Source organism: Rutilus rutilus, assembly GCF_951802725.1.
Source record: "Rutilus rutilus genome assembly, chromosome: 4".
Lineage (NCBI taxonomy): Eukaryota > Metazoa > Chordata > Actinopteri > Cypriniformes > Leuciscidae > Rutilus > Rutilus rutilus.
In genome coordinates, this window is record NC_140212.1 from 38,907,357 (window position 1) to 38,935,073 (window position 27,717).

The 27,717-nt window shown below is 39.6% G+C and overlaps 1 protein-coding gene and 1 long non-coding RNA gene across 2 annotated transcripts in view; one reads left to right on the forward strand and one right to left on the reverse strand.

Annotated features, from left to right (window-relative positions):
• Positions 1-4,355: 4,355 nt before the first annotated feature.
• Positions 4,356-27,717, reverse strand: part of LOC311289207 (NLR family CARD domain-containing protein 3-like) — a 34,515-nt gene continuing 11,153 nt past the window's right edge. The window contains exons 2-8 of the mRNA XM_084407025.1: positions 21,481-21,759; positions 21,292-21,354; positions 18,724-20,533; positions 18,294-18,467; positions 13,694-13,867; positions 11,879-11,925; positions 4,356-5,379 (exon numbers count right to left, since the gene is read on the reverse strand). Of these exons, the coding sequence (XP_084263151.1) occupies positions 4,835-5,379; positions 11,879-11,925; positions 13,694-13,867; positions 18,294-18,467; positions 18,724-20,533; positions 21,292-21,354; positions 21,481-21,739 (3,072 nt within the window). The 5' untranslated portion in view covers positions 21,740-21,759 and the 3' untranslated portion in view covers positions 4,356-4,834. The remainder of the gene's footprint in view (positions 5,380-11,878; positions 11,926-13,693; positions 13,868-18,293; positions 18,468-18,723; positions 20,534-21,291; positions 21,355-21,480; positions 21,760-27,717) is intronic.
• Positions 8,145-9,574, forward strand: LOC311289264. The gene is made up of 2 exons (XR_014627095.1): positions 8,145-8,245; positions 8,923-9,574. It is a non-coding gene; the product is annotated as an uncharacterized lncRNA (long non-coding RNA).

Consider the following 27,717-nt stretch of genomic DNA (forward strand, 5'->3'; position numbering starts at 1 on the left):
TCACACTGACAACATTACAGTAAAAGCTTATGATAAATGGTGAAAGAAGCTCTAACTCGCTCAGGCTAACAAATACCTGGCCCACATAACGATACAGCTAGCTCTACGATAACCCTCAGTGGAGTTCATAGCACTAAACCTACAGTAACATTAAGTGGACAAAGGCATAAACAATTAATGGCCAAGTTTTTAGCACATTTACTCATAATGGGCATAATGTTCATAAAAATTTAGGTTAGACTGCCCACAGATAACACAAATATTTTTGTAGCAGGGCAGTGGAGCTCGTAAAAATGTAAACAACCGGAGGTAGCTAACTAGGGTAGCTGTGAAGTGGACCTTTTTCGCTGGATGCTTCAGTTTTAGCGCAGCTAACCACTCTAAACGTTTACTCTCTAGCATTGAATGCACTTAGTTTCTAAAAAAATGTGTATCTTCTTTGAATTGTTAAAACAACAGCACATGGGGAGCCTGAACTTATTCTCTCGCTGCTAGTAAGGATGGCTGACGCGAAACAGTCGTTCCGAAGCTTTGCGAGATCCCGAAGCGCAGATGTTTCGAAACACTGATCCGAAGCGTGATTCAAAACACCTATGTCACGTGACTATGGCCAAACGAAGCCTCGAAGTGTTTCACTAAGTGTTTCATCAGGTGTGGTCCGCCGAATCAGCGTTTGATTGACACGGTCGGGAACAGACCACACAGTCGCACATCTGTATAAAAGTGAAATCAACGCATCTTGACCTCGTGGGTTTTTGTGAGAGGAGTTTGATTTTGAGATAGCGGATTTTTGGTGATATAGTGACATAGTGCGATTTGATTAGTTATAGGCTATTTAGGCTTGCATTTAAATTTAACATGAATTTAAATGAAACTGGAAAGAGATAGCAGTAATCTTTCCTCATTTGTATGTGCTAGCTAAAAAAAATATCTCCGCCGTCGGCGTCAATGGCCTCGTGGTCAGTGCGCCGACATGTAGCGTCTTTGCACTCGGGCGTCCCGAGTTCGAGTCCCGGCTCGTGGACCTTTCCCGCCTCGTTTTTTTGTCATCTCTCTACTGTCCTGTCACAATAAAAGGAAAATCACCAAAACAATATATATATATATCTCTTTGCATGCCAGCAACAAGTGTCCCTTGTGAGAGGATTTTTTCAAAGGCTGGAGAAATTATCTGTAAAAAAAGAAGTAGGCTAGTCTAAGTCCTTCCACAGCAGAGAAATTAATATTTTTGAATAAAAATCTCTAAAAAAGTGAGACATTGTGGCTTGATTTCTTTTATTAATATTCATTTTGCAAGAGCAAAAAAACATTATGCACAGTGAGGAGCCTATAGGTTACAATCTTCACATATTAGAAAATTATAATAATAAAAAAACAACACATTTTTTTAATGGCTCGTCAAGGTTGTTTCAGATCAACACCTGCAAGTGACCACTAGGTGTCACCGTTGAGACGGGTGTCGGATTGATTCGAAGCCTCGAAACAATATGGCACATTTGGTTCAACTGTTTCAATTGCTTCACGAGGCCTCGATCTGGCCATCACTAGCTGCTAGTACAGGTAGTAGGTCGATCGCTGCTGTCAGGGTGTGGTGCAGACGGAAGAAAGCGAAGGCAAAAAGGCTCCAATACAAACTTTTACTAAATAGAAATGCCAACCGGTACATGCAGGCAGGTAGGATACTCACACACTAAATACAACAGATAACAGACCAAGACTGACTGAACTGAAGGAACTTAAATACTAACACGGATGAACACTGATTAACTGAACACAGGTGATGTAGATGATGATGATTAACTAGACACAGGTGATACAACTGAATTGATAATGACAGTGAAAAAGACGTGACATGATGACAGGGCAGACAAGTCCAATGAAAACAAACTAAACAGAACACAACTGTGGCAGCTATGAACCGGAAGTAGGCAACCGGAGTCATCATGGCGGCGCGCATTGTTTAGAGCAGAATAAAGTGAATAGATCGGATGATTATAATCCCAGCTATATGATAATAGCAATATGTGCACACACTCACAGCTCCTTCATCGGGTCGCCCGGTCCGCTGTCAGAATGTGGTTCGGCCAAAATGTAATTTATCTTAAATTAATTCATTAACATATCCTACATAAACTTGTAATGAAATGCATTTATGTGTTTATTATTAGTCTGCAGCCGAAACGTATTATTATTATTATCATAAATATAATATATAATATTCTATAATTCAATTTCAGTCTGTACAAAACCACTTTAATGTTTGTGTTGGCTGTTTCTACATATAAAGTTTTTATACAGTAAGACAGTTGTGATTGTGATTATTTTTTTATTCATTGTCACCAAATGGGGCCATTCAAAAACCTTTATAAAGTCCCCCTTCCTCTGGAAACTCTCTCCTAATGGCTCACATATACAGTAGGTTTGTCTAAAGAAAAAATCATCTGTTTCATGGTTTAGTTGTATTTTAAAACACTGCTTTTCTTAAAAACATTGTGTCAGACGTATTTGGTAGCATTATTCACTTGTTTCATCGTGTGTTAACTCTATATTTATCTATTTACTTATGCTGCATCATGGACCACAGAGGCTTATGTGTGCTGATTTTCTAAAAGATACACTGTAAACCCTAATGCTCAAAATAATTAATTGGTTGAGTAGGGTCAACTTAAATTATACAAATTAGTTCAATCAAATTAACTTTTATGAGTATTAAGAACTTTCTTTTGAGCTCACAAAACTTACACATTTTAATTATGTGTAATTGTTTTGAGTTCTATGAACTTGTTTCTTTTAATTTAGACAAACTTAAATTTAACTGAAACTGGGGTGGGATCTCTATTCCCCAGCATGCTTTGCCATGACACGTAAAAGGGAGAGTAAATGCTAAAATTGTTTTATACCAGATTAATGTTAAGTGGGAGATTTAGTAGTGTTTAATGTTTTGTTTTGCTATAGTTTAGAAAAGTGTCTGGTATTTTGGTTTTTGGGGGGTTACCATCATTATGACGGGTGGAGCATGTGCTTGGTTTGAGAACAGTGAATTAACCCTTTAGAACCTGAAGCTACAATTGGTGATTTTCAACATAATTTGTTTTTGACTGTAAAATTCTAAAACAATGTGCGCTCTTCAAGTGTAAGGTGTCATCTTTTCAGAAAAAAAGATGGCTTTCAATATATTACAGTTATTGGCCATTAGTGTGTGTGTGTGTGTGTGTGTAGTGAGTTTGTAAATAGAATTTAAATAGACAAAAATAATAGAAACGTGAATAAATGTACAGATTTTTATTTAGAAAAAATCTTTCAAAAAAATCCCGAACAAAAGACACAAACACTTTAAAGTGGAAAATCTAATTATAATGCATATATAGCCTACAAGTCTTTTTTGTGACACTGGGTTACACGGTTTTCATTACTTTTTCATACACGCACGCATATACAAATACATACATAACGTTACATACGCACAGCAATATCTTTGGATAAATAAGATCTAAGACGACTAAGCACAGTTTTTGCTTTAAAATTGTAAAATTTTGAACAGATGCTATTATGTAAAATAATAGCTCGGGTAAAATTTATGCAAAATCATTTCTGGGTCATTCTATGGCATTTGAATGTTATTTGAACAATTACGTCGTCTTGAGCCATCTATGTGGCAATATTTGATTTTTAATATTTAATACTTCCTTCCAAATTCATGAATATCTATGAAGAAAGGCCTTTCTTCATAGATATTGGCCTCTATTCAGTTATCAAAAATCTTCTCATTTATCTCGTGATTTCATGAAGTTTTAGTTGAACTCACTAGTATGACCTACTTTACTGTTAGGGAGTGGTAAAAAAAAAAGAAAAAAAAGAAATAATATTTCATAAAAACCTTTAATATTGCCAAAGAAGTAAGGTAACACGTGTCAAAAATGGTAGGTCTACATGCAGTCTTTAAATAAATGCACAGAATATAAAAAATCATTAAGCTGTCATTTTTGTGTATTCATAAAGTCAAAGGGTGTTCTAACACTGTGTTCTAAGTTTAAATGTTAGAAAAATAAATCTGATCTTCAAAAGGCGTCAGAATTGAGGTGATACACACACACACACACACACACACACACACACACACACACACACACACACACACACACACACACACACACACACACACACATGTCCTTCATTCACACAGGAATTGATCAACAAACTGTGATATTGATTCATTCTCTTGAATATGTCTTCATTCCCTCGACTTTAACTTTCTGTTCCTGTATTTCTTTCATTGTTGCTTCTAACTTTAACATCTTTGTCTTCTGACATCATCTTTAAATGTCTCTGTTTTATGATTTATTTATTGAATTTTCACAACAACAGAGAGACAAACAATCAGAAAAGTAAAAATAAAATCAATAATAATAATAATAAAAATATAAACATCAATCTAGAAACCCCCACTAACAGGTTTAGTACCGTATACAATATATTACAGCAGAAGCGTCTTTAATAATACAGACATAACCCAAAGCACAGGAATCATGTTTTGAACAGATCCGAGAAGTTCAGATAAAACATCTCTGAATGTCTTAAACTGAGTTTAGAGTTGAAAGTCTAGTTTTGCTCGTATCATCCAGACATGTTTCAGTGAGTCTCATTGTGTCTCATATTTCCTCTCTCTTCTCTGTGTATCATTGTCTGTTTCTCTTTATTTCACTGACAGAAGTTCAGCTGTGTTATTAATGTAATGAAGAAACAATAAGAGACTCTAGAACATCTCACTGTTACTGATTTATCATGCAGCTCAAAGCATTATGGGTAGAATCTCTCATCAGTCTATTCTCATTCATCAACACAGTTTCAATGATGATCCAGTATAATAAACCCCAAACCCAGGATAGAGCGGCTGAGTGAATGTGGTCTGGACTGTGTGGATGAGAATCATTGTGTCAGAGACGCTGTAGAAGGACAGAGTTCCTGCACTGTGATCCACATACACTCCTATTCTACTGTGATCCACATACACTCCTGTTCTCCTGCTGATGGACTCTACAGGGAGTTCAGTCTTTATCTTGTTGTGTCTGAATGAGTAACTGGAGGGAGAGCAGAACAAACTCCAGGACTGATCATTATATCCAAACAAACACTCATAATCCGATCCCTTCCTCCTGATGCTCTTATATGACACTGATATAAACACACCAACCCCACTCCACTCAATCTCCCAGTAACAGCGTCCACACACACTCTCTTTACACAACACCTGAGGACACACATCAAATCTGTCTGGATGATCAGGATACTCTGTGTCAGTGACAGTAATCACTCTGTTCTCCTCAGACAGACGGAGGTATTCATTCACTGTGTTCAGATCCAGAGTGAACTGATGAGAATCTAATGGAGAGAAAACACATCAGTGAATTACAGAAACTTTCTATCTTGAGTCTTCATTTCAGATCTGACTAGGTCATTTAGGATTGTAAGCAACCAATCATAATAAATTACTAAAGAAATATCATTCTGTAACAGCTTTTGTCCTGAATGAGGTTCTGACTGAAATCGCCAAGGTTACCAAACAGAAAAGATAGGATTCTTATGTTCAAATATTTCTGTAATCAGGAATTATGAAACTCTCTGATCTTTTACAGTTTTCAGTTTTACAGTTCTCTTACGAGAGGTTCTCTCGTACTGCGTAATATCTTACGCTATGGGGAAATCTCTTTCCCGCGAGATACTGAAGCCAAAAATTATCCTTAATTTTGGAATAATGTAAAACGCGTTGCAACAGCATGCAGACATAGGCGAGACAACTCGCGCGCCTATTGGCTGCCCTGCGGCAACTGCAGCAGCCTATCGAAAGGCCCCATCGCTTCGCGTCCACTGCGTCACGTCCCGCCGAAACGGGCGTGGCCTTGGGCTATAAATATAGCTTCGAGAGGCTGGTTTAGCTGATTTTTCATCTCTTCAGCAGAGCTCACGCATCGCTGGATCCTGAGAGAAAGAAGCCGCGCCATCAGAAAAAGCCTTTTCAGCGGGACGAGCCATTGCATCTGAAGCCGCGACTTACACTCTCTCTACAAAAAGAGCCGAGCGTCTTTTTCAAGATGTCTCGTACCTTCTGTGGCTCGTGCCGAGCCCCACTCAGCGACGGGGACCGCCATGTCATCTGCGTTTCCTGCTTGGGTAAGGATCATGCAGCTCCCGCGCTCGCTGACGGCGGATGCCCTCACTGCGAGCTATTGCCCATGATCAGAAATGCGTCTCAGCTCTGAAACCTTGGAAAGCGATCGACTGGTATCAGTCAGGTGTAAGCCTGGGGACTTCCTCGAGTGTGAAAGTGGTGTCTACGGACGCCTCCACCTCGGGATGGGGAGCGCTGCTCGAGGGCAGACCGTTCTTCGGCCAGTGGTCAGAACAGGAAAAGCTTCTACACATAAACTGCTTGGAAATGATGGCAGTCGACAACGCGCTGAGGCGCTTTTGTCCCCAGATGACAGGACACCACGTCTTGGTCCGTTCGGACAACATGTCAGTGGTGGCCTATATAAATCGCCAGGGAGGTATCAGGTCCCGAAACCTTTACAGGCTGACGGAACGCCTCCTGGTCTGGGCTCAGCACAATCTGCGCTCGTTGAGAGCAGTGCACGTGCCTGGCCACCTGAATGTGGGACCAGACAGACTGTCCAGGAACAATGTTCCAGCAGGAGAATGGTCTCTACACCCGCAGACAGTCCAGCTGCTGTGGGAGACATTCGGCAGAGCGGAAGTAGACCTGTTTGCGTCTCAGGAAAACGCTCACTGTCCAGAGTTTTTCTCCAAGAGCAGGGATGCGCTGGCCCACGTCTGGCCCCTGCTGCCCGCTCTATGCTTTTCCCCCCGTCGCGCTCCTACCTCAGGTGTTAGAGCGGATCAGGGAAAACGGATGCTCAGTTCTACTAGTAGCTCCGTTCTGGAAGAACCTCTCTCAGGCCAGGGGCTCGATCTGGCATCCTCGCCCGGAGCTTTGGTCCCTACATGCGTGGGCCATCAACGGGTACCCGCTAACCTCCCGGAGGGAGTGTTAAACACGATCATGCAGGCTAGGGCCCCCTCTACGAGACGGCTCTATTCCTCAAAATGGTCTGTGTTCTCTAGCTGGTGCACAGCCCGTGGCTTTTCACCCCCAAATTGTGGGGTGACGGAGGTTCTCTCCTTCCTGCAAGAGCTACTGGATGAGGGCAGAACCCCATCCATGCTCAAGGTTTACGTGGTGGCTATAGCAGCGTTTACTAAACCGACGCTTGGCCAGTCACTTGGAAGGAACGATCTGGTCATTCGCTTCCTTAGAGGAGCTAAGAGGTTAAATCCTCCCAGACCTCCCTCAGTTCCCATGTGGGACCTTTCTACGGTCTTGGAGGCCATGAAAGGTGCCCCTTTCGAGCCGATCCAATCAATAGATATCAAACACTTGTCTTTCAAGACAATGTTTCTTCTGGCTCTCGCTTCAGTAAAGCGTATAGGGGACTTACAAGCGCTCTCAGTGAGCTTGTGAGTTTGGGCCAAATGACTCGAAAGTCATACTCAAACCGAGGCACGGGTACGTTCTTAACCCTTCAAAGTCGACTGACGCTCTAGAGCGTCAAAGTGCGCATGCCTGACATATCTATTAATAGCTTCGGAATGGAATAAGGTATTAACTTACTTTTTTTTCTATGAAAAAGCTGACATTCGTCTGCGTAATAATGAGTAAACTGTGTTGACTTCCGCGAATGATAAGCCTTCCGATCTTCTACAAGCATTTAATAAAAAAAATAAAATAAAAAAAAATTAAGCCTTCCGTATTTGAGTGCAAATCTATAGCATTTTACCGCAAAACAGAGGACTGGTACTTTACCCTATCAAATGATATATAATGCTGTTGGTGTGTGAACCAATCACAGACCCATATAAAACAAACAAGGACATTATCAGGTGTCCTAGGAACGTAAAAAAGGGAGGGGTTTGTAATAAATCTCGCGCGTCTTCTTCTCAGACACAATCTTTTTATATACGGTTTTTGGACACGATACATTTGGATTACTGTGGAGATAGACGTTTTTGTACTGGTTAGATTTTACAGAAAATCAACATGGCCAAACGAAGATTCACAGCCGACTCGTGCCGAGCAAGCTGCTGCAATGATTTTTTTTGAGATCGATGAGAGTGATAACGGATCTGATCCAGACCGATATGATTCAGATGAAGAGGATAAAATTCTGGACGGAATCGATCCATTTGAGGAGTAAGTATGAAGGCAATATTGCTGATAATATATTGTCTAATATGTATTGTGTCATTTTTTTTTATTAAAATTATTTTATTGTCAGAAATAACGGTGCAGTAATCAAATAATGTGCGCTATTACTATTAGTAAGTAGATTTAAAAATTCATGGGCCTTTGTCTGCTACATAAACGGTAGTACATTAGCTTATTGCTAAAATGAGATTGCAGATTAGGCCGCATGTAGTACATCTTCATTTTTTTGCATAGTAATAAGCTATATTTCGTTTACTTTGCTTGTCTATTTTATTGTAATGCTTTTAGGGAAATTTTATTGTAGCTTTTCAGAAATAATGGTGCAGTAAGCCTTATCTAAGGCCTGTACTATTTGTCTACATAAAGCTGAAATGGAGAGGGGGTTTGGTTTAGACATTGTATTTACTCATATTTTCTCATTTACATCATTTTTACTAAAGTAGTGTCATTTACATGATAGCCTACTAATATCATACTTTACATCATTGCTATGATAATAGAAATACTAATTTTGTAGTTAGAAGTTCTATGACTCTTTACTTGATGTAAAAAATACACACATGATGATGAATAGCTAATCTTTATTTACCACATTGTACTAAAGGCTGTACAACTTTTGATATGTGGGAATGTAAACTAATAAAAAAATCTGTGTGTTTTAGTCTAAATCAGGAAACCCCAGAGCAGCCGAGTAGCCTACATCTTCTGGTGAACCCAGGACCCAGACCGCTCGCCCTTTTCTACACAGCACCGCTTCTGGCCAATTACTTGATTGTAAATGTGTATCTTTCTTCTCTGTTATTATGTTATGTGTTTGTTTTATATGTTTGACAATGCAGTGGCTGTATTCGTGAGCCCAAAACAAATGTCCCATTGGGACAATAAAGTATACCTAACCTAACCTAATATTCTGTTTTTCCCCAAAAAACGTATGGTGACTACAGTCACAGAAATGTAAATATTTATTTTGTTTCTTTATATTTTTTCACCCAATTTTTTACAGGTGTTCTAAACCCTTTGAGGAATCAATATTTGATGTAAAATCCCTTATTCATTATGGTTTACTATTTTTATATAATAAAAAACAAAAATTTGAACTTCCGTTTTTTGTATTTCTTGGTGATATATCACATCAGAACCCATACAAGTGTCTCAAGAAGTGTATTGTCAATGCATCCACCTTATAGCTGAGGGTCTATAGAATCCAGAAATATGACTCTCTTCACTCTGCTATGAAAATTGACCCTTCCAGAAGCCAAAATATTAACATAGTGCCTGGCGGACTTAAAACCCCTTAGACCTTGAAGGGTTAAATCCCTCAACACACCGTTCAGGGCTCAGGTGATTTCCCTGTCTGCCCTGCCGGTCTCTAACGAGGAGAAGGATGCCAGCCCTCTTTTTCCCCCGTCAGGGCATTAAGGGCTTATGTGTCTTGCTCGTCTGTCTTCAGACAGACAGAGTAGCTCTTTGTCTTGTTCAACGGACGTTCTAAGGGACTAGCCGTGTCGAAACAGAGCCTATCCAGATGGATAGTTGATGCTATAGCGCTGGCTTACGCCTCTAAGGGCTTGCAGTGCCCGTTAGGTGTCAGAGCGCACTCCACGAGAGGTGTGGCCTCATCGTGGGATTGCCTTGCAAGATATCTGTATGGCGGAAGGCTGGGCCTCCCCGTCTACATTTATAAGGTTTTATAACCTAGAGGTTCCCGCTTTGCAGGCTAAGCTGCTTTCGGTCTAATAAAATCGGTATTGTCTGCCCCGATACTTTCGGCCCAGAATACTGAAACTGCTTGAGCAAACGCTCGCTGATCGATCACGCAGCTCTATGGGCAGTGTGTAAGACCCATAATATTCATCAGACCAGGCCGAGTTTGTTCGCCCTGGCTGTGTGGAACACTATCAATATAACTGCTCCTTATAGGATGCTATTTATTACAGGAATGATGCTATTCTAGCCCCTCTTCCTGGACTCTCTGTGAGTCCCTGATGATCATGTACTATATGAGACCCGGGCACTTGCCCTTGGGACTTTGGTATTGGATCTCAGCATGCACGGCGTTTTACACTGTGTTCCCCATAGCGTAAGATATTACGCAGTACGAGAGAACCTCTCGTAAGAGAACGTACTCGGTTACTAACGTAACCTCGGTTCTCTCTAGAAGAGGGAACGAGTACTGCGTATCTTTGCCATGCCTGCAACACGCTCTGGTTCGCTCCGGCGATAAAAAACCAGCTAAACCAGCCTCTCGAAGCTATATTTATAGCCCAAGGCCACGCCCGTTTCGGCGGCCTTTCGATAGGCTGCTGCAGTTGCCGCAGGGCAGCCAATAGGCGCGCAAGCTGTCTCGCCTATATCTGCATGCTGCCGCAACGGGTATTACATTATTCCAAAATTAAGGATAATTTTTGGCTTCAGTATCTCGCGGAAAAGAGATTTCCCCATAGCGTAAGATATTACGCAGTACTCGTTCCCTCTTCTAGAGAGAACCAAGGTTATGTTAGTAACCGAGTATGTTTTTTTAATTGCTTTGCCACAATTTTCACAAGCATTACATTTTCAAAACTCTTCGTACTAATATCACTACAGATCATCAGAAGTGTGTGTGTGTGTGTTTGTGTGTGTGTGTTATTAGTGAGTGTGTGTGTGACTGAGTGAGTGTAACCCCCAATTTCCACCAGATGCGGAACGGCTGCGGAACGGCTCCGCTGCGTGACAGCTCCGTGTTCCGTCGTCCGTCAATACCCACCAGGTCCGTATTTGTTGCGGAACGGCTGCGTCCATGACTGACAGCTGAAGTCACGAGGACCCACGAGATCTCGCTAATTCACGTATGATCGCGCGATATATAGTTTATATAAACAGAACGTTATGAGGAATGGCATATTATGACGTTTTCAAGGTGTAGTGTAGGGAAATATGATCCGCCATGATCACGGTGTATTTTATTTAGAAAATTAACCAGATCTTTTATTTTGTTTTGGTTTGTTCTGTTTTTTTGCTCGACTTCCTGTCCTGCGCATTCTGCCCTGTAGTGCTGCGTAGCTCTCCGGCATCCGGCAAAAATAGAAGCTCTGCGTATCTGCTCCGGAGGGCTGCGGATCGCCGGAGTCGGAACGCAGCTGTACCGCATTCAGTGGAAATACACTCATTGACTTTAATGGAAACCTATTGACTCCGCTGCCGTGCCGGAGCCGTAACGCAGCCGTAACGCAGCCGGTGGAAATTGGGGGTAAGGGAGAGAGACAGAGAGAGAGAAAGTGTATGTGAGTGTGTGTGTGTAAGAGAGAGAGAGAGAGAGAGAGAGTGTGTGTGTGAGAGAGACAGAGAGAGAAAGAAAGTGTGTGTGTGTGTGTGTGTGTGTGTGTGGAAGAGAATTTGTGTGCATGCGTGTGTGTGTGAGTGTGCGTGTGTTTGTAAGTTTGTGTATGTGAGTTTGTGTGTGTTATTAGTGTGTGTGACTGAGTGAGCGTAAGTGAGAGACAGAGAGAGAGAAAGTGTGTGTGTGTGTGTGTGTGTGTGTGTGAGAAAGAGTGTGTGTCAGAGAAAATTTGTGTGCATGTGTGTGTGAGTGTGCGTGTGTGTTTGTAAGTGTGTGTATGTGTGAATGTGTAGACGTACATTTGTGTAGTCCTGCTGTAATCCAGATCTCTCTTCCATGATCCACACTACAAAACACACATAGTGACAGTTAATCAGTAAACACACTCACACACACACACACACACACACACACACAAGCACACACACATTCATAAACACACAAACTCACTTTCATGCGCACACACAGACATTCTCACTCTCACACTTATACACACACACACACTCTCTCTCTCTCTCTCTCTCTCACACACACACACACATATAGAGAACTTCTTTAACTTCAAATGCAGTGCAGTGCACATACTTCTGCTCAGCCACGAACATAGACAGTAAAAGAAATGGACACAGCGACCCCATTGGATTCAACAGAGAAAAGTGAAGTCAGTTAGAAGCACTCACTTCCTGATGGCTGAGCGTACTGCGCAGCCCTCCCCCCGGACAGCACGCCAAATACGCATTAAACTTTACCCCCTCAAATTGTATGTAAGTGTGAACTCGTGAAACAGGTCGTGTGGGAATTTAATTGCAGTCTGAATTCAAATCTCTGAGTTTACAAGAAGAGATTAAAAATTCACTGTTTAAATCCTTTTTGGTCACTACCGAGTACCGTATGTAAGATGTACACTTTTATTACTGAAATGCTGGAAAGTATTTACAAGAACACTATTTCATCGCAGCTTCACCTCAGCGAACAAAAATGGGAAAGAGATGAAAGCATGTAAAAAAAATTAAATGGTTATTGTGGCAGCAATATATGATACAATTAAAAAATATGTAGGCTAGGCTATTATAGGCTATTATAGTTTGGATTATTTTTAATGCATTATTATTTTTATTGTCCTAATAAATGCAATTTTAAATGTTTCTGAAGTGCTTCTATATTATCCTTTTCTTTATATTGCATTGTATTTTATTGTGTTGTACACTTATTGTATTGTTTAAATATTACACTTACAGTATGTGTAGTGTGGTTGTACTTGGGGCATTAAGAGCAGAGGGGAGAAAAGCAGAGCTGTGGTGGTTCATTTCATTTTTATATATACAAGATGTTGTATCTGCACAAAATGCCAATAAATATATTTTGAAATAAGAAAAGTCAGGTATGTGCACATGCAACACCCACTGGACCAGACCTAACACAGTTCCCCTTTCAGACATACTACATTAGTTGCAAAACTATTTTACTGATGAAATCTGTGTGTGCGTTTTTATGGGAGAGCGGGATAAAGTGAATAAAAATGTATTTTGTAGGAAAATCATGGATATGGTTTGTGATTAATATCCTGTTGTTTGTTATATTTCTGTGTCTTTGTGGGTTTTGGTTCTTTTGCTGTTGTAGGCTGTCAGGACCTCTGAAATAACTGAAATCATTTTGCAAAGTGATATGGAACTTTAATGCAGTCTAGACCTGCCTAGAACTACTTTACCTGTGTGTTTACTGTAAATAATTGCACACCTTATAATGTTTGTCAGCCAAACAGAATGAAGCATTCAACAGCTCCGTAGCATAACTAGAGCTACACCTCTGTAAATTCTCAATAAGAATGTTTGTAAATGTAGTAATGTGAGTAATAAGTGAAGATTGAAATGCTGTTTTTGGAGTTGTTTAATCAATTCTTCATGCTCTACATCAGGGATGGGCAACTTCAGTCCTGGAGGGCCACTGTCCTGCAGAGTTTAGCTCCAACCCTACTCAAACACACCTGAACAAGCAAATCAGTGTCTTAGGATAATTGGAAAGCTACAGGCAGGTGAGTTATATCAGGGTTGGAGCTAAACCCTGCAGGACAGTGGCCCTCCAGGACTGAAGTTGCCCATCCCTGCTCTACATACTTGAGTTTATCCAGTCTGTAGTTTGGATCCTTCAGTTTATCAGTGAGCAGCTTGACTCCTGAATCTCTTGGGTGATTGTAGCTCAGATCCAGCTCTCTCAGGTGTGAGGGGTTTGAACTCAAAGCTGAAGACACATAACCACAGCCTTCCTCTGTCACCATACAGCCAGACAATCTACAAAGACATACAGCAACAGTCCACATGACATTAGTTTGGCAATCAGACGTTACTATCACACACTGATCTTGGCTGCGTTTCCCAAAAGAATCTAAGAATAAATAATAAAAACATTTTTTTCCAAAATTACTTTGTTTTGAATTGAAAATATATAATTTGGGGCTGGGGAGCTTTGGTTTCTGAAGTATTTCTCTACGGATTCTGGCTGGTCCTTTGTTCCAAATAAAAGATGAGATGTGTTGATTTAGAGTCTTAAAAAAAGATTTTGGTTATAAAAATTGGGACACATTGAAATAAATACAGAAATCTAGGTAAAATGTTCCTCGAGGGAACATCACTTGCAGAAGTTCATGTGGAGTAGTATTTACTGAAGTATACTCAAACTCAGTTCCTCGAGGGCCACCACCCTGCAGAGTTTAGCTCCACCCGAATTAAACACATCTGATCCAGCTAATCAAAGGCATCAGGATTACTAAAAACTTCCAGGCAGGTGTTTTGGAGCTGGTTGGATTTAAACTCTGCAGGACAGTGACCCTCCAGGAGCTCAGTTTGAGACCAATGATTTACTGTGAACTGAGACGCTCTGACACACTGAAAAACCAGGATCATGAGTTGCTTTTGTGTAAATGAATACAGTGCCATGCTTCACTCTGAAACACAGAGCATGTCAGTGTTAGGTTTATACGCTGATTTCACGCAGCCGTTATTTTGAAAAATCGAAAACGAGGCTCCGGTGGGAAGAAAACCGGAAGTGTCGCCTTTAATCGCAGAAGAGTCGTGAATGCGATGGCGTATTGTTGTGTTTAATGATGCTGTGTCAATTCTAAAACTGTACATACATTTCTTTCATACTTTAGACTATATACACTGAAATTCATTTATAAATAAAATAATTTTTTTATATATAATTCAGAAAGTAAAAAAAGAAGCAGGAATGAACTATATACATATCCTATATTGGATATTAACCCTCTGGGGTCTGAGGTGTTTTTGGGGTCCTTGAGATGTTCTGACATGTCCTTACATTTGTGCTTTTTTCAGTTGCTTATAAACATATTAATGGCAAAGGTATAATTACTCTATTTAGCACAAACAGGGCTACCATAATATGTAAGCAACATGTATGTACATGTTTGTATTTTTGAGAAAATAATGTTTATGCATGGTTATTGAAAAAACAAAAAATGAAAATTTCTGAAATAAGGCCACAAAACACATACTAAATAAATATGTGTCAATAAGACTTCTGAATAATGCATTTTGTCGCCTAGAGTTTTTTCTTCAAAATGATGTGAAAATCATCCTGCCTAATCGTTCACATAAAACAATACATTGATTTAAATTTTGTAACACTTTTTGTTTGGAAAGGCAATATGCAGGTGGGCGTGATTCACACCTGAGGAGACAATGCCCCCGCATAATGAGGCTGCATACTTAATGAGCCTTTCATTCAGGTGTGTGACTGAGCCACAAGAAAGAATGCAAGGACAATATATATATATAATTGGTTCACAGTTGTTGTTGTTTTTTCCACAAATTGTGCTTGAAAATTGTATAATATCCAAGGTAAACATTTCTAGTAATTGTGCAGTTAATTGTTCTCATACTGTATTTTCAGATTTGGAATATATTCTCTACCCAAATGTGTCACTAATAAAGCATAATCAAATTATTTAAAGAGAAGGCTTATAATGACCTTTTAAGATTTTGTTTACATCTATCCTTGTATATATTTTTTATTTTTTTATTAAAAAGGTTATACAATTACAACAACATTTAGAGTTTGGTAAAAGCTGTTCATTCATTCACACAAAAACGCGATTCATTTTTAAACAGTATTTTTGCCATCTGTAGTAGCTCCACAACAGCACGCATCTGTGCGTTCATTCATTCATACACAGAAACGCGATTCATATTTAAACAGTCTTTTTGCGTACAGACACTTGCGATTAGAACAAAGCAGATATAGAACTGACCTATTCCTCAGCCGGATCCGTTGCTCCTCGAAATGAAACTTCCAGAACTTCTGAGGTAAATTTTCCAGGATTATTATCAAGATAGTATTATTCCTCACAGCGTCGTAAAGTACAGTCTGAAAGTGAACTCGCCGTGTGTGTTATCCAGCTGATGTGGGCGTTTCACAGGTTTGCGTGGATCGCCTCACATTTGCGTTTGAATAGCGTGCGCTGTCCGTGGGCAGAGTCACATTAAAACTTAATGAGCTGAGATGAGAACGACTGACATCTCTCTCTTTTCATACATATTACATAAACTGTGAATATTTGTTTTTTATAAAAATTACTTCATTTAAAAGAAGAGAATTCAAGCTTCATGCCTATGTGTCTGTATGCCTGTTTGACTGAGTATTCGCTGAGTTACAGTTCATTTTCGGACGCGTTTCAGAATTGACTTCACTGACAGAGAGAAGGCAGAACTCGCATCATGTTTATTTTTCTTTATTTTTTCAAAAAGCACAACACTTTGTTTTTATTGTGAGTATACACAAAAATATTACACACTTAACAGGATCGATTGATGTGTGAAATTTGTTTGTAAAATCAAAGTCAACAGAGTATTTTTGAATCTCTTTTGAACTGATAAGAAAAAAAGCGAGCTGGTATCGCCGGCGATACCACCGACCCCAGGGGGTTAACATCCAATAGTGTAAATCGCGGCAGCAGCTTCAGGTTGGTAGTCCAAGGCATTGTTGTTTATCTTTACTTCCAGGGTTCTTCCCACCGGAGCCTCACTTTCGATTTCAAAATGGCGGTTGCGTGAAATCAGCGTATTGACTAGTTTTGGCCACAAGAGGCCCTCTTTGTGTTTCATTTCAGTTTCCCACCATCATATCATGTGTTATTGTTCTCATCTGTGCCTCATTCCCTGTAAGTGTATTTAAGTAGCTCTGTTCCTCTGTTTTTTGCTTTGTGTTTGATATGCTGAGACCAACCTCTCCAGTCTTTGGTAAATGCCTCTTGTGATTTTATTTGGATTTATTTGCTCTATTTGATTTTCTGACATTTACTTTTGTTGTCCTTATATTTTCTCTTTGACATTTTTAGATGTTTTTAATTGACCTTTTTGGGAAACACTCACCCTGGAACAACTGGAGTTACAGTTTTGGAATAACTTTATCATTAGCCTTCTACATTCAGCCCTCACAGCCTAGCTCTAACCTTGGTCCTAACAGTCAGAATGCATATTTATATGAATACATCACAACCTTCACAATCTGATATTCATACTAAGCCATGTCCTGTTCTCTCAACAATGCATTGTTAGTATTAATAAAAAAAAAAAATCCCAGCCAACTGATAAGTAACTCTGTTTCAGTTAATCGCCATTTGGTGTCTGTTGTTAATTTTGAACCCTGGCTGAGATGCTAACTGTGTCCTGCACACAGCCACTAGATGGCGCTGTTAGCTTGTTCAGTGCTGTCAGAAGCAAATCATGCATGAAATAGAAGCATTTTACAGTTTTAGTAACTGTTGCAAATTCAATCTTCATACAGTCCATTCCCTTCCCCGAACAATATTTTTCTTAAACTTATGCAGTCCATGTGGGTCATACATCTGTATAAACATGGAAAAATATCACATTCCTGCAAATGTTTTGTCTCTTGGGGTGCTAAGCGGCCGCTTACCTTGCTTATTGGTTAAGTCAGCCTCTGATTATAGCATAGTTAAAGGTGTAATGTGTGATATTTCTGAGGATCTATTGACAGAAATGCAATTTAAGATCCATAACTATGTTTTCAGTGGTGTATAAAGACCTTACTTAATGAACCGTTATGTTTTTATTACCTTAGAATGAGTCATTTATATCTACATAACCGCGGCCACCCCCTTCTATGAAGGTCGACATATCGTGACGTCATGTTTCTACCATAGCCGACAGCGAACAAACAGCGCTACAGAGTGCGTTTCGTCACTAACTTGAATGAGAAGCAGCAGAAAAAGACGCAGCAGAATACTCAGGTTGTCCCTGACTCTGCAAACGTGGAAAAAAACATGCTGTCTGAACGACGACTCGGACATCTTAATGCTCTTATCCATAGCTCTTATCTTATACTAACTAGCATGGAAACAGGCTATGGTAAAGCCAGTGAATAAAAGACTAACACAATGATGAACAAGTAAAAATAACAATCGCAATAACATGTGGTTTTACTGAATAATTAAGTAAATATAATTTAATATAAAATATAATATAAAGAAACCTCATTGCTTGACTTGCTACTCTCTGCTGACTCGGACTCAGACAACGATCTTCCCATCCTACGTCGGCCGCCGTAGCTTCTCATTCGAGTTTTAAATTTGAGGGATACGCAGTGAGTAACTGACTGTTTGCAATTCGCAAATCTCACCACTAGATGCCGCTAAAAATCACACACTGCACCTTTAATTATTTTAAAACCATTCACCTCAGGATCTCCAGCTGACAGTTTGGACTCTTCAGTCCTTTAGAAAGAAGCTTCACTCCAGAATCCTGCAGGTCATTGTTACTCAGGTCCAGCTCTCTCAGAAAGGAGTTTGAGAATTGTAGAGCTGATGATAAACTCTCACAGGACTGAGCTGTGAGATTACAGCTGTGTAGCCTGTGTGGAGAACAAAACAAAGAGCAGTAGTAATGCTTATTAGCGGTTATAATCTGGAGCTTGAAAAAAAACTTTAACTGTAGTGAATTAAGCAAAGCTAAAACAATCTCTTCAACATCAAACCAGCATTTATTTTCACACACAATACATTTATTCATTTTTCTGAACATTCTAGGCCAACAAGTCACCAATTTAAAATGAAGGCAATTACAAAAGACTAACAGTGTTTATAAATTAATGTAAAGGAGACTCTTACAGTGCTCTTCTGGTGTTTTTGACCACTGGCAGCAGTCTCACCAGTGCTTCATCAGATCTTCTGTATTTCTGCAGTTCAAACATCTCTTGAGTCTCTTCTGACATCAGGAGCACAAACACCAGACCAGACCATTGAGCAGAGGACAGATTCTGTGCTGAAAGGTTTCCTGAGCTCAGATTCCTCTGGATTTCCTCCACAAAGTTATCTTTCAGTTCACTCAGACAGTGGAAGAGATTGATGGTCCTCTCTACTGATTCCTCCTTCTCTATTGTCTTTTTGATATAGTTAACAGTGTTTTTCATGTTCTCTGTTCTGAGTTCCAGTCCTGGCAGTAGTCCCTTCAGGTCACTCTGATTGAACTCCAGACCCAGGAGGAACCGGAGGAAAAGGTCCAGGTGTCCGTTCTCACTCTGTAAAGCTTTCTTGACTGCAGCCTTTTGAAGCTGAAACTGAGGCTTTTTGGACAGTTTCCATGTCAGTTTTTCTCTCCAGGATTGAAGAAATAGGTCCACTTTCTCATCTTTGCCCATCATAAACACATAAAGAGCAGCAAGGAATTCCTGTACGCTGAGATGTACGAAGCTGTAAACATTTCTTGCTGCTACCTTTTCCTCCTGAAACATTCGAGTGCATAACCCAGAGTACAATGACCCTTTTCTGACATCTAGTCCACATTTCTCAAGATCTTCTTTGTAGAAAATCAGATTTCCTTTCTCCAGCTGTTGAAAGGCCAGTTTCCCAAGCTTCAGAATAATCTGATCAAAAGACACTGCATTGGAATTAGGTTCGGACTCATCACAGTATTTTTCTTCCATCTGTTTCTTCTGAGAAATTAAGAAGCTTGTGTACATCCCTGTAAGAGTTGTGGGAGTTTTGTCATTACTCTCTCGAGCCAGTAGAGGCTGAAGAACAGTGAGAGAGATCCAGCAGAAGACAGGGATGTGGCACATGATGTACAGACTCCTGGATTTCTTGATGTGACTGATAAGGTTTCCAGCAACCTCAGGACTGCTGTTATTGATGAAGTATTGCTCTTTCTGCTCATCGTTAAATCCTCGCACCTCTGTCACTTGATCAATGTAGTTTCGGGAAATCAGACTGGCTGCTGCTGGTCTGGATGTGATCCAGATGAGAGCAGAGGGAAGCAGATGTGTCTTGATAAGGTTTATTATTATCTTACTCACTGTTGCTTTTTTATTTACATTTGTAAATGTGTCATCTTCTTTAAAGTTCAAATTAAAGCGACATTCATCCAGCCCATCAAAGATGAACATAACTTTACCATCACCTTCAGGAAGAGAGGGCAATTCTTCAGGACTTCTAAAGAAGTATTTGTTGAGCAGTCCCATGAGACTGTACTCTTCTTTAATCAAATTCAATCTACGGAATGGAAGTGGAAATATGAAGACTATATCTAGATTCTCTGTTCCTTCAGCCCAGTCAGAGATGAATTTATTGACAGAGACAGTTTTTCCAACTCCTGCGATCCCCGTTGTCAGCACTTTTCTGTTTCGTCGACCTGTGTCACACTGGACTTTAAACATGTCCTTACACACGATTGGCTTCTCCTTGGCAGTCAGTCGGTTGTGATTTGATTCGATCTGTATCACTTCATGGTCGTTCACTCTTCCTCCAGTCTCATTCCCCACCACATATAAATCAGTGTAGACATCGCTCAGGTATTCCCGATGACCCGTCTCTGAATTACCAACCAATATCTGCTCGTAGTCCCGTTTTAATTTGTTCTTCAGTCTGCGGCTTATCTCTGTGTAATCATGAAGTGTAGCTTCTCTATCGTCTGCAGTTAAGCCTTTAAGAAATAGGGGAAAATACAGCAAAAAGTAAGTGATTGTGTTTTTCATAAATTCCTGCTTCTACTATATTCAAATGAATCACACTCTTACTGCAATAGTGTTTGTATGCACATCTTACACTGATTATGCTGAAGTTTACAACTTCGAAATGCCTGATTAAAACTTGAATGCAATTGGAATTGGATTTATCGGATTGTCACTATTGGACTCAGACCAACTTAAAGGAATAGTTCTCATCCTCAAATGGTTTCAAACCTGTATGAATGTATTTTTTTTCCTACTATGGAAGTCAGTGGGGTCCATCAACTGTTTGGTTACCGACATTCTTTAAACTATCTTCCTTTGTGTTCAGCAGAGGAAAGATATTCATACAGGTTTGAAACCACTTGAGAGTGAGTAAATGACAGAATTATCCTTTTTAAGTAAACTAGTCCTTTAAGGCCATGCTGACCAAAATTCTTACAAGATTTTTGATCAAACCATTGACATCTAGCACACCAAACAAGACATGAGACTGTATTAGTGTTAGTTTGGGGTTATTGCAATGACCCTGCATATGTAGAAGTTGCTTGTAGAAGTTTTAATTCAGCATTTAAGACTCTTGTAAACCATTTAACCATTCGTAAAAAATGACTAGACAGTCTGTTCTAATAAATGTACTTATATAAGATCTGCTGCTGTTCTTCTTGGCCCTGTAATTGTTGGCTGCTGTTATATTTTCTCTTGTTTCCATGTACAGACAGGGATTATTTACCCCTGATCTCTTCTGAATGAGCTCCAACAGCTGCAGACGTCTTCATATTGCCTTCAGCGTGACCTGTGTGTGTGAGAGAGAGGATCACTCACTGGGAAACATAAGTCACACGAACACATCAGCAGAGCAAAGTTTAAGTCAAACCATTACATTGGTAAACAGTCACAGTCACTGTGAATTAAATGTTACCTTGCTTGTGATTGTTCTCCAGCTGCTCAGCCAGATTATTCTGGTTAATCTTCTTCAGGATCTTCACTATGATCTTCACAGCTTCTTCTGGTCCAAAACATGCTACCATTTTATCCACTGTGTCTAAGATATCTGATTTCTCCATGTCATTCTTTGTTATACACTCATAATCATTCTGTAAGTGCCACTTAAATGTCTTTTGTTCAGCTTCTACTAGTTCATTCAGTGAGTTTAACAGCAGCTCTTTAACAGACGCCATCGCCCTTCACAGATTCACAGCTGCAGGATAAAAAGAAAAAGATCTGAAGTAGTTTTACTCTTAACAAGTTGACTTAAGGGCTCAAATGTTATATGGATTATGAAATGAAGCTGTGATCGGATCAGGACTCTCATCCAAACTCATCTGTTGACCCTCTGAGGTCGGCAAGTTTTGCTGAAACGCGTTTGAAAATGATCTATAACTCCGCGAAAATTCAGTCAAACAGGCAAACAGACCCACGGGCATAAAACTTGAGATCGCATCTTTTAAATGAAGTAATTTATATAAAAAACAAATATTCTCAGCTTCTGTAATCTGTATAAAAAGAGAGCGACTCCAGTCGAGCTCATTACGAGATCATTCAAAAGTAATGTGACCACTCCCCGGAGAGCGCATGCTATTCAAATGCAAATTCTGAGAACCATTTCACACCTGTGAAACGCCCACATCAGCTGTAAACAAAGTGCGTCGCGATCGAGTGAGGCATAATATAGCCTACCTTATGGAGAAAAGATTCCTCAGAACAGTGCTGATATGAGGAGCAATATCTCCTGATATGAGGAGCAGATCCTGCTGAGGAGTGAGGTAGGCTGTTTTCTTTTCTCAAGTGTTGATGTGGAATAGCGTTATGGAATAACGTTAGTGTAGGCCTATGTAAACCGCAAAAAGATGAATCGCATTTCTATAATATGACTCGCCTTTCTGTGAGATGAATGAAGGGTACATATTTGTAAAGACTGTTTAGCCTAAATATGAATCGCGCGTCTGTGTGTGAAAGAATAAACTGCTTTGCTATAGCCTACTGAGATGAGTAAAAATCGACTGAAATATGTTGAAATAAAATATCTAACGGTATATGTATGTATATAAAATACTATTTTTGTCAAAAATAAAGTCATAGACTAAGATGTTAGATGTTCCAATGTTGGCTATATTCAAACTAATGAATACATATGATAAAATGTAGGCCTATAATCTTTTTTTTCTTCTTTTTTTTAACAAAGAAAGAGTACACTTGAAATATTGTTGAAATTATAATTATTGTTGTAATTGTAACATTTTTAATAAAATAGCAAAACATATTTACAAGAGAGATGTAAGCGAAATCTTAAATGGTCAATATAAGTCTAAATACATCTTTTGTCCTTGCATTGTGGCTCAGTCAGTGTCACACCTGAATGAATGGCTCATTAGGCAGAGTAATTATGCAGAGTGGGTGGGACATTGTAATCTAAGGTGTAAACTACTCCTCCTTCACGCCCCCTCGCATATTGGCTTTCCAAGCAAAACCTGTTTTACACCATTTAAATCAATGTATTTTTTTTGTGTGAACGATAAAGCAAGACTATTTTCACATCATTTTGAAGCTAGAACTCAAAGGGACAACATCCATTAGTCAAAAGTCTTGTGGACACATATTTAATATGTGTTTTGTGGTCTTAATTCAGCAACTTTCATTTTTATTTTTTCCAATAACCACGCATAAACATTATTCTCTTAAAAATACAAACATCTACATACACGTTGCTCGCATATTATGGTAGCCCTGTTTGTGCTATATAGAGTGAATTTACACCTTATCCATTAACATGTTTATAAATAACTGAAAAAAGCACAAATGTCAAGGCATGTCAGAACATCTCAAGGACCCCAAAAACAGCTTGGTCCCCAGAGGGTTAACATCAAAACCTTGTTTTTATTTTTAAATAAATAAAATAAACAGGGTGCGCTTTCAGCTCACTCTGTCTCCGCAAAAATCTTTCTGAAACAAGTCTGGAAAATGAACTGAAACTCAGCTAATACTTATCACACAACCATGAAACATGCGTCTAAAGAAAGCTTTAAATTTCTACTTTTAAATAAAACAATTCACATTCAAAACAAATATTCTCCTGCAATGTAATCTGTATGAAACTAAAGAGAAGTACAGTTTCTCCCGTCTCATCTAATTATCTGTAATGAGTTCACACCCACTCGCAGAGCGCGCTATTCATAAGCTAATGAGCTGAGGTGATCTATGCAAAATAAGGTAAACGCCCCCTGAAATGCCTTAAAACCAGCAAGTTTCATCCATTCACTTTCCTGCGCCGTTGGAAGATGACACGATTTACTGGTGAGGAAGCCCTTCAGCTAGTCCTGGATAGTGATGAAGAGTTCACTTTTTCCTCAGAAGAAGAGCGGGACTCTGACGACGAACGTTTGTATTTTGAAGAGCGACTTGATCCAGCCGTGGATAATATTTCGGATGAGTAAGTCTTTTTAAATTTACTTGCATCAGTTGACAAGCTATTTTATATAAACGTAGGCTACATATTTTACTGGTTGGACCATTTCCATACTTGTCATTCAGAGTAATTTATATTTAAATGGTCTAGGCTATGCTGTATAAAGTAGGAGAGAGGCTTCATGCAGTCTGATTTCCTTCGTTTTTAATAGTTTTGTTTAAAATAACACATTTCGAGCTTTCTATATATTTCTCTGGTATTTTAGGCAAAGCTTATGAGTTTGGGTTCATTTATGAGGCGAGCTCCAGTTCACATGCCGACACGGAGCTTTATTGCCTGCTATTTTTAATTCTTATGTATTAAATACAGGCAATTGGTTGATGAAACAACGATTAAAATTAAGATACAATTAATACAAAACGAAATTCACTTTAAAGAAAGACTTTATACAAAAAATAAACTTAATGAAATGGTCAAAATCTTGTCTGCCCACTCCATTTGTCTCGCGATTGCGCATGATCTTACTCATGCTTTTCACTTTTCATATAATCAACATAAACGAAATAAAATGAAATAATGATTAAGTAGGAGAGAGGCTTCATGCATAAATAAACTTATTTGCACAAACGCGTTTCGGCGCGTGCCTTCAGAAGACTTTATACAGCATAGCATTTATTTTGACTAGTGTTTATGCTGCCTCATTATCATCAACGAAGAGTGCTTGCAAATATCTATTGCAAATGTGTGCTGAAATGTGTAAATATGCCCAGCTGATGAATTGCAAATGTGTTAATGTTTCTAATGTTTGCGTTGTGCTATCTCCGTAATGGCCCATTGACACGCAATATATGCCTACAGCACGTGTCTACAATTATTCGCATCAGTTATTCATGTAGACCAATGGTAATATACTTTGAAATATTTGTTATAATAGTTTTCAACTTTTAAAAAAAAAGGAATGTAGCTGCATCACCTTCATCTGCAACTCGGAGGGCGCGCAGCAACACAGTCGAACATCAGAAAGAGTAAGTACATATTTACATGTTCGTTCAATTTTGTTTATATACTTATTACAATATGAGCCTGTATGACTTTATTTATTTTTGGAGGTTGGTTGATAATGTTACATATTTCTTCTTTGTGTTATCTTATCAGCATGCTAATGCCCATCAGTTGTGCATGTGCTGGAATAGTACTCTAAAATATGATAATAATAGTTTTCAACTTTTTTTGAAAGGAATGATGTAGGTTCTGCAACTCGCACTAAGAGGGCACGCAGCAACATAGACAGAAATCAGAAAGAGTAAGTACATATTTACTACAGATGTTAGACCTGATGGTGTTTTATCAACATGCTGACTGTCCATCAGTTATGCATGTGCTGGCATAGTACTTTGTTCAACCTTTATTAATATTAATATTATTATTTTTATAGGAATGTGGTAGCATCACTCTCAGCCTCACCTGCAGCTCGCACTGGGAGGGCACGCGACAGGTGTCGTTCAGTTTTGACAGCAACTCAAAAGTAAGTACACTTATTCCCTTTCTTTCAGATATTAGTATAATTCTGTTTACATATTCTGGTTTTACATAGTCTAAACATTATGTGTCTGTATGGCTTTGCATCTGGCCAATGTTACTTTTAATGATTGAAATGCAGTTGTTATATTTTGTGTAATAAACATGCTCACAGTTGTTTGTTTGTTTTACAGCTATAAAGGTGATGGTGATCATTAGACACCTGTTGCAAAGAGGGCCAAGACAAACATTCAGACGAGCAACAAGCAGTCTACTCTGTCATGGAAAACAGAGACTGACATTGATATGGTTCCACAGACTCTGAGATTCCTGCCTGCACGGAAACCTGGCCCACAGCTGAGTCCTGCTGACGCACACACTCCTCTGAGTCTCTTCAAAATGTTTTTTTTCTGAGAATGCAGTGTCAACTCTGTGCCACAACACCAATGCTCAAGCTGCTGGTGCAATTGCAAAAGGCAGCCAATATAAATGGACTGATGTCAGCATCAGTGAAATGTACCGCTACATTGGGCTGCTTTTTTACATGGCTATGGTGAAGATCAGCTCCATCAGCTCTTACTGGCGGCAAGACAGTCTTTTCTCTTTGCCTTTTCCTGCCACAATCATGTCCCGGGACAGATACCGCACCATTTCATGGAATGTGCACATGAGTCACCCAGATGCAGATAAGGAGAATGACAGAAAGAGGGGCACACCTGAACATGACCGGCTTTTCAGGGTCAAACCTCTCATGGACACTATCCGTCATGCTTGTAAAGCCATCTATCATCCTAAAATAAACGTAGCTGTCGATGAGAGAATGGTGGCATGCAAAGCACACACAGGTATGACGCAGTACATGAAAGCCAAACCAACCAGATGGGGTTTCAAGTTGTTTGTTCTTGCAGACTCATCAAATGGATAAACTTTGGACTTTTCTGTGTACACAGGAAAGAACAACTTTCCTTCAGGCCATGGACTGTCACATGATGCTGTAACATCTCTTTTGGACTGTAAAGTTTTAGGCTCTGGGTACCATGTGTACATGGACAATTTCTACACAAGCCCAAAGCTCCTCAAAGACCTGTTTGCAATGAAGTTTGGTGCATGTGGGACTTACAGGGACAACAGGAAGGATTGCCCACGTGATGCAACTAATTCACTCTCCAAAAAATCTGCCAGAGGATCCATCAGGTGGATTCGGAATGGCCCTCTTGTATTTGTGAAGTGGATGGACACACGGGAGGTGTCTGTCTGTTCCACCATTCAATCTGCTTATACAGGAGACACTGCACAGAGGAGGGTGAAAACAAAAGATACATGGAGGACAAAGACAGTTCCATGTCCTGCACCTGTGACTGCATACAACAAACACATGGGGGGTGTGGACCTGTCCGATCAGCTCTTACAGTACTACACTGCACAACACAAAACAATGAAGTGGTACAGAAAGATCTTTCTACACTTCTTGGACATTGCTGCCACCAATGCTTTCCTTATCCACAAAGAGCTATGTGGTAACATGACCCATAAACAGTTCATGGATGGATCAGCTTATTGCAGAGCTCTGTGGTGTGTCACAGAAAGTAGCACCAAAACAAACCAGTAGTGACCATGTGCCGGTTCCAGGAGCTGAGCTGGGCTCAGATGCAAAGAACATTTGCACAGTTGGTCGCAAGATCTGTGTGCTTTGCAAAGGACAGCTTGGTAAAAGGCAGGACACACCTTGGAAATGCCAGGCACGTAATGTTCACTTGTGTCTTCAGCTGAACAGGAACTGTTTTCAAAAATGGCACCAAGACATGTAACTATATTCTGTCTGCCTTTATTTTAGTTTATTTTGCTCATTTTGCATTATTTTGCTTTATTTTGCTTAGAGCCCGCATCAACGGGGCATAAGCATTTACTGTGAGATACCTGCAAATTTAGAACATTTAGTTCCTCCACATAGAGGAATTACAATAAAACAGATTGAAAAACAAAACCTTTGAATCTCCTCTACTTTGATCAGGCTGCCTCACTTGATGGCCCATTAGCCAGTGGGGGAGTGTCTGTCACACCCCTGGTCTGAATCTCATTAATATTGATGGGCCATTACCCCTCCCATGCATAAACCTCTTCTGACAAAAAAACTGTTTTACAAAGTTTAAATCAATGTATTGTTTTATGAGAACGATTAGGCAGGATGATTTTCACATCATTTTGAAGCCAGAACTCGAAGCGACAACATTCATT